The sequence below is a fragment of the Cynocephalus volans genome, chromosome 15 (assembly GCF_027409185.1).
Source record: "Cynocephalus volans isolate mCynVol1 chromosome 15, mCynVol1.pri, whole genome shotgun sequence".
Taxonomy (NCBI): domain Eukaryota; kingdom Metazoa; phylum Chordata; class Mammalia; order Dermoptera; family Cynocephalidae; genus Cynocephalus; species Cynocephalus volans.
In genome coordinates this window covers 85,661,181-85,676,400 of record NC_084474.1, presented here as the reverse complement: position 1 = coordinate 85,676,400, position 15,220 = coordinate 85,661,181, and the positions used below count along the sequence as shown (strand labels likewise).

The following is a 15,220-nucleotide window of genomic DNA, read 5'->3' as shown; positions in this document are numbered from 1 at the left end:
AACCTTGGAAATCCACTCTCATATTTCCCAGCTTGGTGATTTTCATTGCAGGTACAAGATCCAAAAGTATTATAGCTATTATGGATATTCACAGTCATAATTAACCCCCAGCAGCCTCAACACATGTAAAGAGTCTGAATCTAATTTGTGAGGAATCGCACGGATGGGAAGTGAAATCACTGTAAACAGTTTGAAGCTGGTTTTCAGACTCCAGGAAAACTATCATTACTGTGATTACACTTGAGGATTTGAGATGTCTTAGCGCAATTCCTCAGTCATCTCTCCTGTAGTACTTTTGCAAACTCTTTTTCATTTTGATTACTGAGAAATGATCACCTCACAACCACATGGAAAATGTCTATGTGCAAGTTGTTTGTGGTCCTTCTTAATCCTTGACAAACGTCGCTGTACACATTATCTCAGCCTCTGTCTGGCAACCCCATTAACCAAACAGCTGCCTGTTAAGGTTGCACATGGGGCTTGCAGTCAGGCAGGGTTACCGGTTGCAGGGAAAGAAAGACGGCAGGTGCAGCAGTACGCCGGGGGCAGAAGAGGCCTCCCAACCCTCCCTTAGCCAGAGTGGTCCCTTTTTCCAGCCACGGAGGCAATGAGGAGAAGGGCAAATGTGAAAGGGTTTTATTCCTTGGGACTGGAGGGTGACACTTGCCGAACCCCTGCAGTCCCATGACACTGTCACACAAAGGAAGACGCACAACTTCCTCAAAATTGAAGGTATGGATTGAGTGCTGACTGTGTTACGTGATGCTGTGTGTGTGTTTCATCTTCAAAATAACACTGCAAGATAAATACTATTATTTCTAATTTGCCGAGATTCAGAGAAATTGAATTTGCCCAAGATCACAAAGTTGATGCGTGGTAGAACCGGGATTATAAAACTTTGGGTTCACCTTCTTACTCTCGTCATGGTATCTTTTAATAAACCGAAGATCTTGATTTTAAAATAATCAAAAATATTAACCTTTTTTTATGGTTAATCCTTTCTTTGTCTTGTTCTAGAAATCCTATCATACCCTGAAGTCATAAAGTTAGTCTCTCATGTTGTAAGGCTTCACCGTTTTACCTTTCACATTTATGTATAATCTGTCAGGAAGCGATCTTTATTGAAGATATGGCAATTTAATTTTTTTCCAACATGGACACTCTGGTGTCCCAATGTCTCTTATTAAAAAGTTGGTCCTTTTTGCATTGGTCATCAAGGCCACCTCTGTCATAGATCAAGTGTCCGCGTACATATAGATCTGTTTCTGGACTCTTCTGTTCTAATTCCTTAATTTCCCATAATTTTATAATGAGTCTTTCTTTAAAACTGGTCAGAAAAGTCTTCTCACCTTAATCTTCTTGAAGAGTGAGTTGGCTATTCTTGGCTCTGCAATTTCATATATATTTTAGAATCAATTTGTCGAGTTTTACACACACACACACACACACACACACACACACACACGTGTATTGAGATTTTATTTGGAATTGTATTGGACATATGGATCAGTTTAGAGAGAACAATTCTTATAGCATTATCATCTCTAAGTCTTTTTCAGTCTTATTTGATTTCTCTCTGTAAAAATTTATGATTTTTCATAAGTATACTCATGTTTTCTTAATTTTTAGGCGTGTGCTGTTTTTGATGCTGTAAAGTGTATAATTCAGTGGCATTTAGTATGTTCACAATGTTGCCACCATCACCACTACATAATTCACTTTTCTGTTTGTTTTTGTTCCCAGCAACCCTACCAATGTCTCTTATTGTTTTATTAATTTATTGTGGGTTCCTTTAGATTCTCTACATATCTGCAAAGAATGATAGTTTGTTTTCTTTCCAATCCTCATCTCTTTTCTTTCTTTTTCATATCTTACTGCATAGGGAAATGCTCCAGTATAATGTTGAATGGAGGAGTGGTAACAGATATTTTTGTCTTATTGCCAATCCCAGAGTGAAAGTATTCAGCATTTTACTAAGTCTGTAACATTTTATTTAAACATAGTAGTTGTAGTGGTTTTAGCATTCATGCTTTTGTATTCTAATATCTGAAGTTTTTATGATTCTATTTTGGTTTTCATTGCTTCTGCTGGTTCTCATGCAAAGTATCCTTTTTCCTTAAATGTTGTTTACTTTTTAATGTGAGCTGCATGCAGAACAGTTCTCCGGGTAACTTTGGACCGGCCAAGTTTCCCTCCTTTCTCATTTGTAGTTCTCAAGAATAACTGTAGAATGTGCTGGGAATGCAACATTTTGAGATAAGGGGGAAGTGGCAGGAATAGCTAAGTCTTTGTTCCAGTCCCCTTCCCTGCCCCAGAAACAGGTTGTCCTTTAATTCTTTAGCCCAGCAATCACATCACCCTGGGGTATAAAACCCAGGGTGGGCTGCTTTCTGGGTTTCTCAACTGCAGTGCAACCGGGGCATAGGCAGCTTTTCCAAGCCTTGGGGGACCAGCACCCAATGAGTGTCTCCTGGGCTTCTGTTGTCCCTCGCTGCCAGTCTGTAAGTAATACACCTGCTTCATGTAACTTGTTCTGTGTGTGGGTGTTCCATTTCGCTGGACTCAGACAAGTCGGTAGCCAGTGCACAGTGAACCTGTTTCACACTCCATAGCCTTAGAAAATAGTTTGGGGGCTTCTCAGAGGCCTGGGAGGTACTTGACAAGGGAGCATTGGCATGTGCTTCAGAGAAGAACACTGCCTATTTGAAACTACGTTCATTGAAATTTAAGATTGAGGGTTTTTAACCACCAGCTGCTGTGAACTTGCCAGCTTGTGGTGACAATTCAGCCCTCTTCTGCCCCACTAAAGCAGCTGTCCTGAGTACGCTGGGGAGGTGGGCAGAGAAGGTTGATTTTTAATTCACTCTTAATGATTAAGAGAAGCCCTTTGGCCCTGTACCCTTATTATGGAGAGGGTGTTTTGTTAGACTGCCCACAGGGCATGCTCAGGACTTTGACCTCTCTCCTCAGACTCTGTAAGGTCAGAAAGACCAAAGCACAACTTCCAGGGCCCAACAAATGCCCTCAGAGCAAAGGTGGCTTCAGGGCTCTGCTTCTCCTTCTGTGCTCTACTTTCACTGAGTTCTGACCTTGTAGATCCGTATGATCTTATCAGACCTTTCATGATCTCAAGAAAGTTTTCAGTGGCAGCGTGGAGTGGTCCAGATAAGCTAGCTCACCATATTACTAGGAAAAAAGTTCTTTTTTTTTAATGTTCTTTAATAGAAGGAATTGATCTCTGATGTGTTTTACACCTAGGCATTGACTTTAGACATTTTTTTTCTTGCTTACTTCCATGATGATAAATCTGATCATTTTGTCTTCCAGCTATTCTTACTAGACTGCAGAGGTTCTGGTTCTGACAGTCAGGTGTTGGGTAAAACCAGTGATGGGCATCTGTCCTTCAAGCCTCTGACACTGAAGCAGGAAACAGCAGGGAAGAAAAGCCCCTCGGCTCTTTGTGTTGGGGATTAGTGCAATCCTCAAGTGCCCCAGGCTTAGCTGCTCCCTGTTTACTACCCCTAGAGATTCATGAGTAATTAAAGTCCTCCATCGCAAATTAGCCTGTCCCTCACATCTGAGGCAGGTGAGCTGCAGATAACTGTGTCCTGGCTAAGTTCATTGTTTATTGCTAAAATCCAGAAACTAGGGCCCAAGAGATATGCCTGGAACTGTGATAGGCTGTTTTTCCTCAAAGTCAAGGACAACATAATTATAATAGATGAATTCAGATATTTACTTAAGACACAGATGACCTTTTAAAAAAGAACATAGTAATTAAAAAATAGGGTTTTATATCAAAATGAAAGGGGAGAGAAAGAAAGAAATGTAGAGCTTTATTTAATGACTGTAACATAGGTCCTTGAAAACTGTAATTTCCTACATTTCTATGAGAACCTATTTTCCAAACTGAAAAGTGCATGTCGGTGTCAGTGATTGTTATTATTACTATTACTTATACAATTAAATAATTATACTAAATGAGAACTATAAGTATGAAAACTTAGTGACAACTGGTTCAGTTTATCTTAGAGCTATGCAAAGATTCATGTTAGGCTGTGGGATTCCTGGTTTCAGGCAGAGTTGGTGTTCTTTTTCCTGTATTTCTATACATAGGTGACATTTGGACGTAACTTGTGCCAGTTAGGTTGCCTTTGCCAAAGGATGTTTAATTATCCCAAATAACAATTAGTCTAGAAGTAGGTAGTGCCACAGGGGCTCAGCTGCTTAGTAGTTAAGGCTCCAGGTTAGTATCTCTGTGATTTTTTTGGCCTTTCCTTCAGCATCACAGAAGACTTCTGAAGCTTCACATAGCAAGTTTTTATGTCAGCATCCTGACATAAGGAAGTCATGGTAGGCAAAATAGTAGCCCACAAAGATGTCCCCATCTTACAACCCAGAACTTGTGAATAGGTTACCTTTCATGGCAAGGGGGAATTAAGGGTGCAGGTGCAATCAGCTGACCTTAAGATAGGGCGTTTCCTGGGTTACCCAGGGGAACCCAGTGTCATCACAGCACCCTTATAAATGAAAGAAGGAGGCAGGAGAGGCAGTCAGATGCAGTGTGAGAAAGACTAAACTGGCCGTTGCTGGCTTTGAAGGTGGGCAGGGTTATGAAACAGGGAATGTGGCAGCTTTGAGAAGCTAGAAAAGGCAGAGACGCTGATTGTCCCCCAGACTCTGCAGAAGGGATATAGTTATGCTGACCCATTGATTTCAGCCCAGCAAGAACCATTTCAGAGTTCTGACCTACAGAACTGTGAGATAACACATTTGCATTGTTTTAAGCCACTAAGTTGTAATTTCTTATAGCAGCAAGAGGAAACTCATACAAAAGGGAGCTGGATAGGACTTCCTACTTGCCAGGCTCCAGGCCGACAAACTACTCCTGCTGCTGGTGGGCAGCCATGCATCTGCAAGCACGAGTGTCGGGGTAGAGTTGCCCGGGGGGGTTGGGTCATTTATGACTCTTCCCTTGGTGCTGAAAGCCCTCTATCGGGCTAGGGATCCAGCCCCTTCAAATCCATCATGCAGATGGGGTCACAGACCCTTCATATTCAGTCTGCGAGCTAGGCAATTGGAAAAGATCCTGTGAGCCATTGGCAAAGTTGACATGCTTTACTAGGATGTGAGCTCAGCCCCAGCCACCTCGGCAGCAGGTCCAGCAGCAGAGGCCATGGCCTCCTGGGGGGTGGGGGAAGGGGGTGTCTCCAGGTCCACTGTGGATCAGAGTCATTTGTCCTTTATACTTAAGTCAGATAACCCAGGAACACCTGGGTGCACATGCCAATTACATCAGGCAATAGCCAAGGAACACCTGGGTGCATGTGGGCAGTTACCGTATCTGCGTCAATCAGGATAGATCATGCTTGGGAAGATTCCGAACAGCTGAGGGAGTCTGACCATTTACTTAATTTTCCTTACACCCTCCTTCCCTGTGATCAGGGGGTTTCTGCCAGGGCCTGAAGTCAGAGAAGATGCAGGTCAGTAGCTTCTGGGGAGGTGCACAGAGGGGCCTACAAGCTTTTTCAGCTTTAAAATTAACAGGTAAAACCTAAGCTGTTGGAAATCAGGATAGTGATTCCAGGTGTGGGGTAGGACATCGTGACTAGGAGAGGCACTCAGGGGCTGGGGGCTTGTAGAGTGCTGACAGCTTTCTGTTTCTTAATCCACAGGGTGTTCAGTTCATGACAGCTTGACGCTTGTGATTTGGGCACTTTTCTGTACCTGTACTGCACTCAATAAAAAGGTTTAAAAAGTTATTAGGATGACCACATATTAAGTGAAATATCTTCACTCACCACAATCCTGAGCCTGGCCTTCAGCTGCAGCTTCACACTCCTCTGTGGGGCAGGCTCAGGGCTGGCGTAGCTTCCAGAAGGCTGTTCCTGCACAGTGAGGTCAGCAGAAGCAGCAGCACATCGCTTTTAGCTCAGGGCAGCTGGGCAATTTGGTCAGTCAGACTGTCTCACTTGGGCACAGATCATAAGGCTACTTTAAAAACAATAATTACTGTTATTGTAATAGCTCCTGTTGCGAATACCTATAATATCACTTGATATACTTAGTGTGAGTGTACTAAGGATGGGAAGAGGTCTCTTCAGTCTCCAGGACCCAAACAAATCTGGGCACATACTCAGGAGACGATAGTTGAATGAATGGGCACATGAATTGTGAACAGCTAAAGGAGAGACAGTAAATAATCTTGTCTGTGACAATTAGCAATTAAGGAAAAATGTGAAATTTGGAAAGCAGGAGAATAACAGAGAATGGTATCAGTGTTCTGTTTTCTGACTAAATTTATGTGACTCTCAATATAATTAATAGGTGGTTACACATTATTCTTTAAAAAAATTACTGGCTGTAATTTTCCTAAAAATAAACACACACCTAGTGCTTGGGTATCCCCAATATGAAAAGAAAAATATGGTGGGGTGAGGTGGTCCAGTGCCCAAGAGTTGGGGCATTAACACTTGCCATGTATCCAAAGCCTTTCAGCACTTGACTCAAACATAGTTCTCCAGGCAGCCTCCTCAACGTGTCAACCCAACTCATCTGTCATCTTGTCCTCAGTTTCTGAGGCCCTACCATGGCCATCCTGGGCCCAGTGCTCCTACTCCCAATGCCCTTCCCCCTGTCGCAGGTTTCTCATTCTCGGGAGGTATCAGGCTAAGAGGGAGCAGTGCAAATGTTGTCTTACCTTTTGTCTGTGTTATCTCTCTGGAATGTTCTTCCCCTTCAAAATCTAGCAAAATCCTATCCTCCCTCAGTGCCAGGTGCCACGTTCCTTTCCCATATGATTCCTTTCCTAACTAATTCTTTCCAGGCCTTGGTGATCATTTCCTCCTCTGTGCTTCAACATGATTTCTTTATCCCACTTGCAGAGCCCCTGCCATAATGGTGCATGACAGCCAAGTATGTGTGTGTCCTTCTCATTTGATTGTAGACACAAGCCATGTCTTACTCATCTTTAAATTCCTAGCACTGGTTTTAGCACTGGACACCTAAAGGATGTGTACCGACAAGCACGCTGAATTGAATCTTGCCCATACACTACTGCATACAGACGTAGGCACTCTTGTAGCACAAAGTACTGAACATTTACTGAATGCTCACCAAGTTTCTGTCACTGCTCGTTGTCCTCTATACCTGTGAACTTATTTGATATTGTCCACAGCCTTATATTTATTGTCATCATCCCGATTTTTAAAGATGAGGTCATAGAGCCACAGTGTGGCTGAGTAACTCATCCAAGAGCACTCGGCTCAGTGGGCAGGAGCCAGGGTTTTGCAAGCTAACCTGGTCACTCTACTGCCTCCTGACTTCCAGTAACAGATGTAACAGACTTTGTCACTTGATTAACTAGAAGTGAGGTGAAAGAAGGCCTAGCAGGTAATGGATTTACTGTTGCTATGACACAATTGGTTTTAGAATTAGTACTGACTTAGAGGACTTTTCTGAGGGATAAAATCTTATGTGCCAAATGCTAAGGATAGAAAATCCACTATTTGTGCTGTGTGGTCCCTAATTATTCTACAAGTAACTGTGTGTGTTAATACCACAGGCCTTGCTTCAGCACCCAGCCCTGCCTGTTTATCTGTGGGACCTTGGCTGACTGCTCTTGTCCTCCCCGTGTCAGAAGGAGGTGATAACAGGGTTGTCGGAGGATTTAATGACACAAAAAGCTTAGCACAGGACTCAGAAAAGGGCAGTGTTTCAGGAGTCCCCAGAATGACTCCAGGTTCAATGATTCATTAGAAGCACCCACAGGACTCAGCATATGGTAGTACTCAGGGTTAAGATTTATTATGGCAAAAAGACACAAAGCAAAATCAACAAAGTGCAAAGTCCAGAGAAAACCAGGTGCAAGCTTCTAAGAGTTCTCTCCCTGTGGGACCAAAGGACACACCTAATTCCTCCAGCAATGAGTTGCCACAACATGCATGAAACGTTCATCAGGGAAGCTCATTAGAGACACTGTGCTCAGGGGTTTTACTGGGGGCTGGTAGGCACCTTATGCCTAACATTTACCAAAGCTCTGTGCTCCCAGAAAGAGAGCATGAACCATGTTGCCTGCATATATTGCTAGCCAAAGTGGGCCACACTCACTGTTTAGGGAAAGTTGCATGTCGGTGTAGGGAACTGTTTACCAGCCAGTGCTTGACCTTACAGTCAGGACTTTCTAAAGATAGTCATCTCTGGCCTGCTATGTTCATGCTTTTCTGCACAGTCATCCATGGCTGTTATTTCCTGTGTATTGATGACTGGCAACATCATAGCTGAAGCCACAACTCTGTCCTTTTAAATGCAGAGGAGTCTGAATACCATGGCACAAAGGCATCCCAGAGGAAGTGTGTTCAGGTCATGGCCACAGCACCATTCATTTATCTAGAGCATTGGTTTCCCTTCTCTGCTCATCCACGTCATTTATCATCCTTCAGAGCATCTTTGGGTCCCCACCTGTTTCACCTCTTTGGAGAATGCACAAGCCCCTTTTGATTTCGTCTTCCTCCTGTGGCATACGTAGTTTATAGCGTATAATCTGGGTCTTCAAGATATACTATTCTATATTCTTTGTAGACTTTGTATTTTTCTCTGTCAGTTCCGTATGTATTAGTCTAAGAGGAATTGAAAAATCACATGTTTTCAAGGGCTGAGCAGGGTACAGAAATGGGAGGGAGGGTTGCAAGGACAATGGAGAGTTCACACTTACAAGAGAAGATTGAACCTTTCTCTCCCCAACAAAAGGTGTGTGCTGGATAAACTTAGCAGTCCAAGGACACCAGTTTGTGGCTCCTGGATTAGACTGGCCATGATTTTCTTTGGGTCAGAAATAATTTCTTATGTAATTTCAGTATTTCCCCAATAGAACAATAATAATTTTTTTTCACTTATTCAACAAGTATTTATTTGGTATGGTTTTATGCCAAGAGTACAAGATGTAAAATTTTTGCCTCAAAGATGTCAGTTTTATAGCAAAACAGACCAATAATGACACAGTGACATGACCGTATAATAAATTCTTTGTTAGAGCACTACACTGCACTATTAAATGTTACTAGGAATCTTGTCTATTTGTACAGACCGTGGAATCCATGGTGCCTGCTATAGCACCTAGAATATAGTAGGCACTTAATATGTATCTGTTGAATGAATGAATGGTGCTGGGATTCCAAAACAGTTTCACTGATTATCAAAATTACTAGGGAAACTTTTATAAACATAAAAATTACTAGGCCTAACTCCAGACCAATTGAATCAAAATTTCTAGGAAAGCAGTACAGGGACCTGCATTATCTACAGAGTTTTCTGTATGAACAAGATATTGGAAATCATTGGCCGACGGAGATTCTTCCTTGTTTTGTTTTATTCTTGCTATTGCTGAGAGAACTGCGTGTGGGCAGTAGGAACAGGTTCTTGTGGGAGGGGAAGTTCTTGTGGGAGGGAGCCTTTGGAATTTGTAGTATAAATTCCACTGCTAAACCATGACAGCTTGGTTTGTCTGAAGCAGCAGGGTTCAAAATCTGATCAGCTGTATTCAGGAGTAAGACCTACCTAGAGTGATTGTATTATTGATCCTGCCTGTGGAGCTTCGCCTGCTATAGCACTGCAAGTATCAAAAGAACTCTTAGTAAGCAGAGTCTCCCAGGTGACCTCTCCTCCAACTGCCTTGCATTAGCACAGCCCTGTAGCACTTTTTGGCACTTTATTTCTCCACTGGCCAAAATCTTGCTCCTACAAGGTTCTAAGCTGCTTGAAGCCAGGAATGGGCTCTTACTTTTATCTCTATGCTCCAGGGATAGCACTTGATAATATTTGCTGAATAAATGAATGAATCTATCTGAAACACAGTGTTAAATGATGTAACATCAATTCCCCTTTGCTTTTTTGTTGTAGAAATAAGCAAATCGAGAAACTAGAAGTAGATCCTAGCAAGCATTCGTTCCCTGATGTGACTAACATAGTCCAAGAGAAAAACCACACACCCAGAAGGTTGGGATCTGAACCCAAAATTATACCAAGTGAGGAAGACCCAGACTTTGAAGATAACCCCGAAGTGCCTCCACTGATTTGAAACATCAGACTGCGTTGTCGTTGGCTGTGACCTACCAGATCCAGTTTTGCTTGGTGCAGAGAGTATATGCATTATCATTTCCAGGGTAAAAATGGTGTTACTATTACTCCAACGTTTTAACTCCTACTTAGTACAGTAATATTCTTAAACTAGTTTAAGTTAAAATGTGCTCCTTAAATATGCCATAACTCATCATTTGTCTTTAATAAAGGGTTGGCTAGTAAAAATGCTCAGTGAAATCATAGAACTATTACATAAAACATTGATTATACATCATATAACTGCCTGCTTATGCAATAGATTGAGTCACAAATAAAATGACTGACTATTAAATTGGTAGTTCAGCAAATTGGTGGAGCTCAGAAGTTAAAACTGTAATTTCAGACCCAATTGGATTGCTTTAATATGATTTCAAACATGGTTTCTTCGTATGACGTGTTTGCTGTCTCTGGTGGAATGGTGGAATGGCAGGAATATGAGTTTGGAAATTAGACACCCTGGATTTGGATTCCAGCTCAGTCCCTTTGTGAAGACCTTCAGCAAGTCCTTTAATTCTCTGAGCTGTAGTGGCTTCATCTGTGACTGTGGAATAATTGTGCTCGCTTCAAAAGTCTGTCTCAGAATCAGCTGTATAAAGCACTCAGCGCGGCGGCAGCCACACGTTCAGAGCCCTTCGTTCTTCCCCCTCCTCCCCCTCCCCTCTCCTCCCCTCCCCCCTCCTCCCCTTTCCCCACCCCTCCCCCTCCTCCCCCTCCCCCACCCCCTCCCCCTTCTTCCCTCTCCCTGCTTCTACCCTCCTCTCTCCCTCCACTCCCTCTCTCTCCCCCTCCCCCCTCCTCCCCCTCCCCTTCCTTACTTTTTCCATACTTTTACCTCTTCTTCTTTATCTAGAACATTATGAATTCAATAATCCACATACACTGTAGGAAGAATCATTGTTACTCTGGTCATGATATGTCAGCATTTAAATCAGGCTTTCCCAAATATTCATTCGACAAATACTGAGCAGCTATTGAGTGCTGGCAACTGCTCTGTTGATCAGGGATTCAGTTGCAGCAAAGCAGCCACATGTGTAAACGTAGACTATGTAAGGTGGGATGAGAGCTGTGAGGGAGTCGGGCAGCATGAGCAGCTCAGTCGTAATGGGGAGCATTTTTGGATAGGACCTCTCTCTACCAGAAACTTCCAAGAGAAGGCTCTGCTCACGTTTTAGCAGAGGACCAAAAGGTATCAGTCAGTGTTCAGTTGGGAAACTGAGCCACTATAGATAAAGATAAGAGACTGATTATACGAACATAATTTGACACTAGTGTGGGAGGAGCTGGAATGTGAAGTTCTAGAAGGGAGAGGGGAGAATTGGAGGAAGATGACAGGTGCAGGTGGACGAGCAGAGCTTGCACACCACTCTGCTGAAGTGCTGCCTCTGTTCAGCTGCTGCCCACTGGGTCCATGGCCAAGCTCCTTGTGGGTGGTCTTGGGGCAGCCTTTGTCAGCAGGCCTGCAGTAAGAAAGATAGATGGGCACAGAGTGGAGAAGACCATGGGCAGGCTGGGGCCTGCTAGGTACCTCTGCCTCTGTCCTGTGTCTGATGGTGATGACTGTCCAAGGATAACACCTTTTGCTTTAATTCCACTTCCCGAACTTCATGCAGCTTCCTCTTTTGGTCAACTCTTCCCATCAACCAGGGAAGGGGATTCTGGAAAACAGAGGTCCCATAGTCTTATCCAAGTCCACATCTCACAGTCCAACAGAGCCCAACCCGTATCAACTTGGCAACCATTTACATTGATGAGACTATATTTAATTTCCACATAAAGACAAATCCAAATTATCCTTCTGACTAAACTAATGCAACTATCCCTTAAACAACCAGAAGCATGCTATCTATTATGGACTGAATGTTTGCATCTCCCCAAAATTCATATATTGAAGCTCTAACCCCCAATGTAATGGTATTTGGAGGTGGGGCCTTTGGGAGGTAATTAGGTTTAGATGAGCTCGTAAGGGTGGGGCCCTTATGGGATTGGTGTTTTTATAAGAAGAGGAAGAGACACCAGAGCTCTCTTGCTCTCTCAGCCATCTGAGGACACAGCAAGAAGTCAGGAAGAGAGTCTTCATCAGGAACCTAAGCATCTGGCACCTTGAAGTTGGACTTCTGGCCTCCAGAACTGAGGGAAATAAACTTTTGTTTAAGCCATCCAGTCTATAGCAGTTTTTGATGGCAACCCAAGCTGACTAAGACACTGTCCCTCTCCCAAAAAAAGATACACAAAGTCCCATATGTGATCTTTTCCATCCTTGGGTGATGGTTTTATCCCTTTTCTAAAGGAGTCACACTCTTCTTTTGATAACCTATGAATTAAAGTTAAACGCTATTAACACATGTTAGAATGGGAGCAGGAAAACAAAGTAAAGGTAATTATATAAATTTTATCCATACACTTAGAGATAGATTTTTATATATGGATAAATATATACACATATATATTCATATGAAAGCAAGGAAGAAACACCATCACTAGTAGAGTTCTTGTTTCTGCAGCTGGTCTCATGGTTGTAGCTGATGACTGTACTGTATTTATAGTTTCTTTCTCCCACCACCTATTTCACATTACCTTTCCCTCAGCAAGCACCTCAGGTGGTGATTAGTTTCTGGCCTGGTGGAACAACCAGCCTTCATTTCTGCAAATTTTATGCCGCTCACAGTCCTGCCTCTATTGGGTTATTTACTTTTCCATTTACTGTTACCACAGGAATTGAAGGTACTAAGAGATGCCCCAGGTAGCATCTGCATTTTAGTTATATTTTTCCCTGTTCTCCCCCCACTTCCCCTGAGTAGTAGCCATCCCATTTTCCTGTGGTAGTCACATCACACAGCCAGTAAACTAATTTCCTTCTTAGTCATTTTATTGGCACAAGGATCCCAAAGCGGCCAGATTGGTCTTAATTCCCAGTTAGAAGGCAACATGTTGTGTTCTCAGATGGAAGCACGCTTTCCTTTGGAACTAATGTCTCTAAGCCGGTAGAGCCTAAAGTTGCAGAAACAGGGAGTAAAACTGGCTAGTTAATTATTAGAGATAATAGTGAAAGGAGTCACTTCCATTTCAATCCCTTGGTTCCAGATCCATGCATCTCGGCTATGGGAGAGACAGCATCACGTACTGAATGGGAATTTAGAGCATAACTTTATCCTAGGGAACATTACCTCACCAACACAAAGTATTACACCCCATTAGCACTGTAGTTGAGTTTTCCAAAGGCCACTTTACTGTTCTATCAAGTCAGTTTCTCCAGGATGCTGAAGAATATGGTAAGTCCACTGAATTTCATAACATCATTCCATTGGCATACTTTATTTACTGTAAATTGAGTTTCCTGGTCAGAGGCGACATTCCATGAAATACTATGACAGTGAATATGGCATTCATTATGTAAATTCACAGATAGTGATTTTAGTAGAAGCACTGTAGGAAAAGAAGGCAGATTAATATTCAGAATAAGTGTATCTTGCAGTGAGAACAAGGCTCAGGCCCTTCCATGATAGAAGTGTTCCAGTGTAATTAACCTGCTGCCAGGTGGCTGGCTAGTCCCTTGGGGACTTTAAAGGACTGTATAAGGAGCTCAATGTTAACTTCTGGTATTGTCATATTGGTCACTGTGGAAGTCTGAAAACATTCCTACAAATTATTTGACACTGTTTCCATCAAGAAGTAGAGTCTGTCCTCTCACCTTGAATCTGGGCTAACCTCAGTGACTTGCATCTAACTAGTAGACATGATGCTACACTGCTGTCAAGACTGTACCACTTCATGGTGAAAAAGGCCATACCACATCTGCTTGGTTCTCTTGGAACACTCCCTCTGGGGGAATCCAGCTACCATGTAAGAAGTCCAGCTACCCTGTGACTGTTATGCTGGAATTGTCACATGTAGACATTCCAGTTGAGCCCCAGCAGCACTCCCAGCTGAACACATTAAATTCTAACCAAACAGTATGCCATCTTTGACACCAGTCCAGTCAAGATTTCAGATTACTGCAATCCTGCCAACATCTGACTGCAACAACAGGAGAGACCCCAAATGAAATCTGCACAGCTGAGGTTTCTCAAAATCTAACCTACAAAATTGTGAGCAGAATAAAATGGTTGTTTTAATTCCATAAACTTGGGGGTAGCTATTTTTGAAGCAAGAGCAACTAGAACAGATTTGGTACCTGGAAGTGCAGTGCTACCATAAAAAAAACTTAAGACATATGGTCATTGCTTGGGACCAGGAAGCAGTCAAGCTGAGAGGACCTTGAAGAGTCTTATGTATTTGGATCTTCCAGGAGGAAGACCCCAAAACAGAGAAGTGCAAGAGATTTATTGGGGATAATGCCAGAGAAAGAAGGAGCAGAGAGGGAGCAGAAGTAGGAAGAAAAAGCCTTCAGGCTTTTGGCTTTAGACACAGGCTTGACACCTATAAAATGAGGGAGAAGGAAGATTGGCTGGAAGGAGCCTCTGACTGCAGTGCAGCTCTGAGGAAGTCTCAGCCAGCCCAGCGGGGAGCTTTGGCACAAAGACTGTCCACAGAAGTTGAACACGTGGAGCAGAAATGGCCTTGGCTCCATTGCTGCAGTGGATCCTGGAGGCACTGCAGCTGAGGCTGTTGGCTCTGTGCTCTCCATGTGGCAGGTTCTCTCTGGAGAGAGGTCTGAGCCACACACCTCTGTGGCTGCCACAAGACTATTACAGAAAAGTGACAGTGAGGGTGATGGAGTTTGGATGTGTTCTCTCCTCCAAAACTCATGTGGAAATTTGATCTCCAATGTGGCAGTGTTGGAAACTGATTGAGTCATGGGGGCGGATCTCTCATGAATGGATTAATGCTCTCCCTGGGGGAGGGGGGATTAATGAGTGAGTTTTCACTCTATTAGTTCCCGCAAGAGCTCGTTGCTTAAAATGACCCTGGCACCTTCTCTCTCTCTCTTGCTTCCTCTCGCCATGTGATCTGCTTGTACCCACCACCTGCCTGTCACCTTCCACCATGAGTAGAAGCAGCCTGAGGCCTGTGCCAGATGCAGCTGTCCCAGAATCGTAAGCCAAATAAACCTCTTTCCTTTAGAAATTACCCAGTCTCGGGTATTTCTGTTATAGCAACACAAAAC

At 43.1% G+C, this 15,220-nt stretch overlaps 1 protein-coding gene across 1 annotated transcript in view; it reads left to right on the top strand.

Moving 5' to 3' along the window:
* The window catches only part of DNAAF11 (dynein axonemal assembly factor 11), a 95,259-nt gene extending 85,184 nt beyond the window's left edge, over window positions 1–10,075 (top strand). The window contains exon 12 of the mRNA XM_063079278.1: window positions 9,898–10,075. Coding sequence (XP_062935348.1) covers window positions 9,898–10,075 — 178 coding nt within the window. The remainder of the gene's footprint in view (window positions 1–9,897) is intronic.
* Window positions 10,076–15,220: the final 5,145 nt, after the last annotated feature.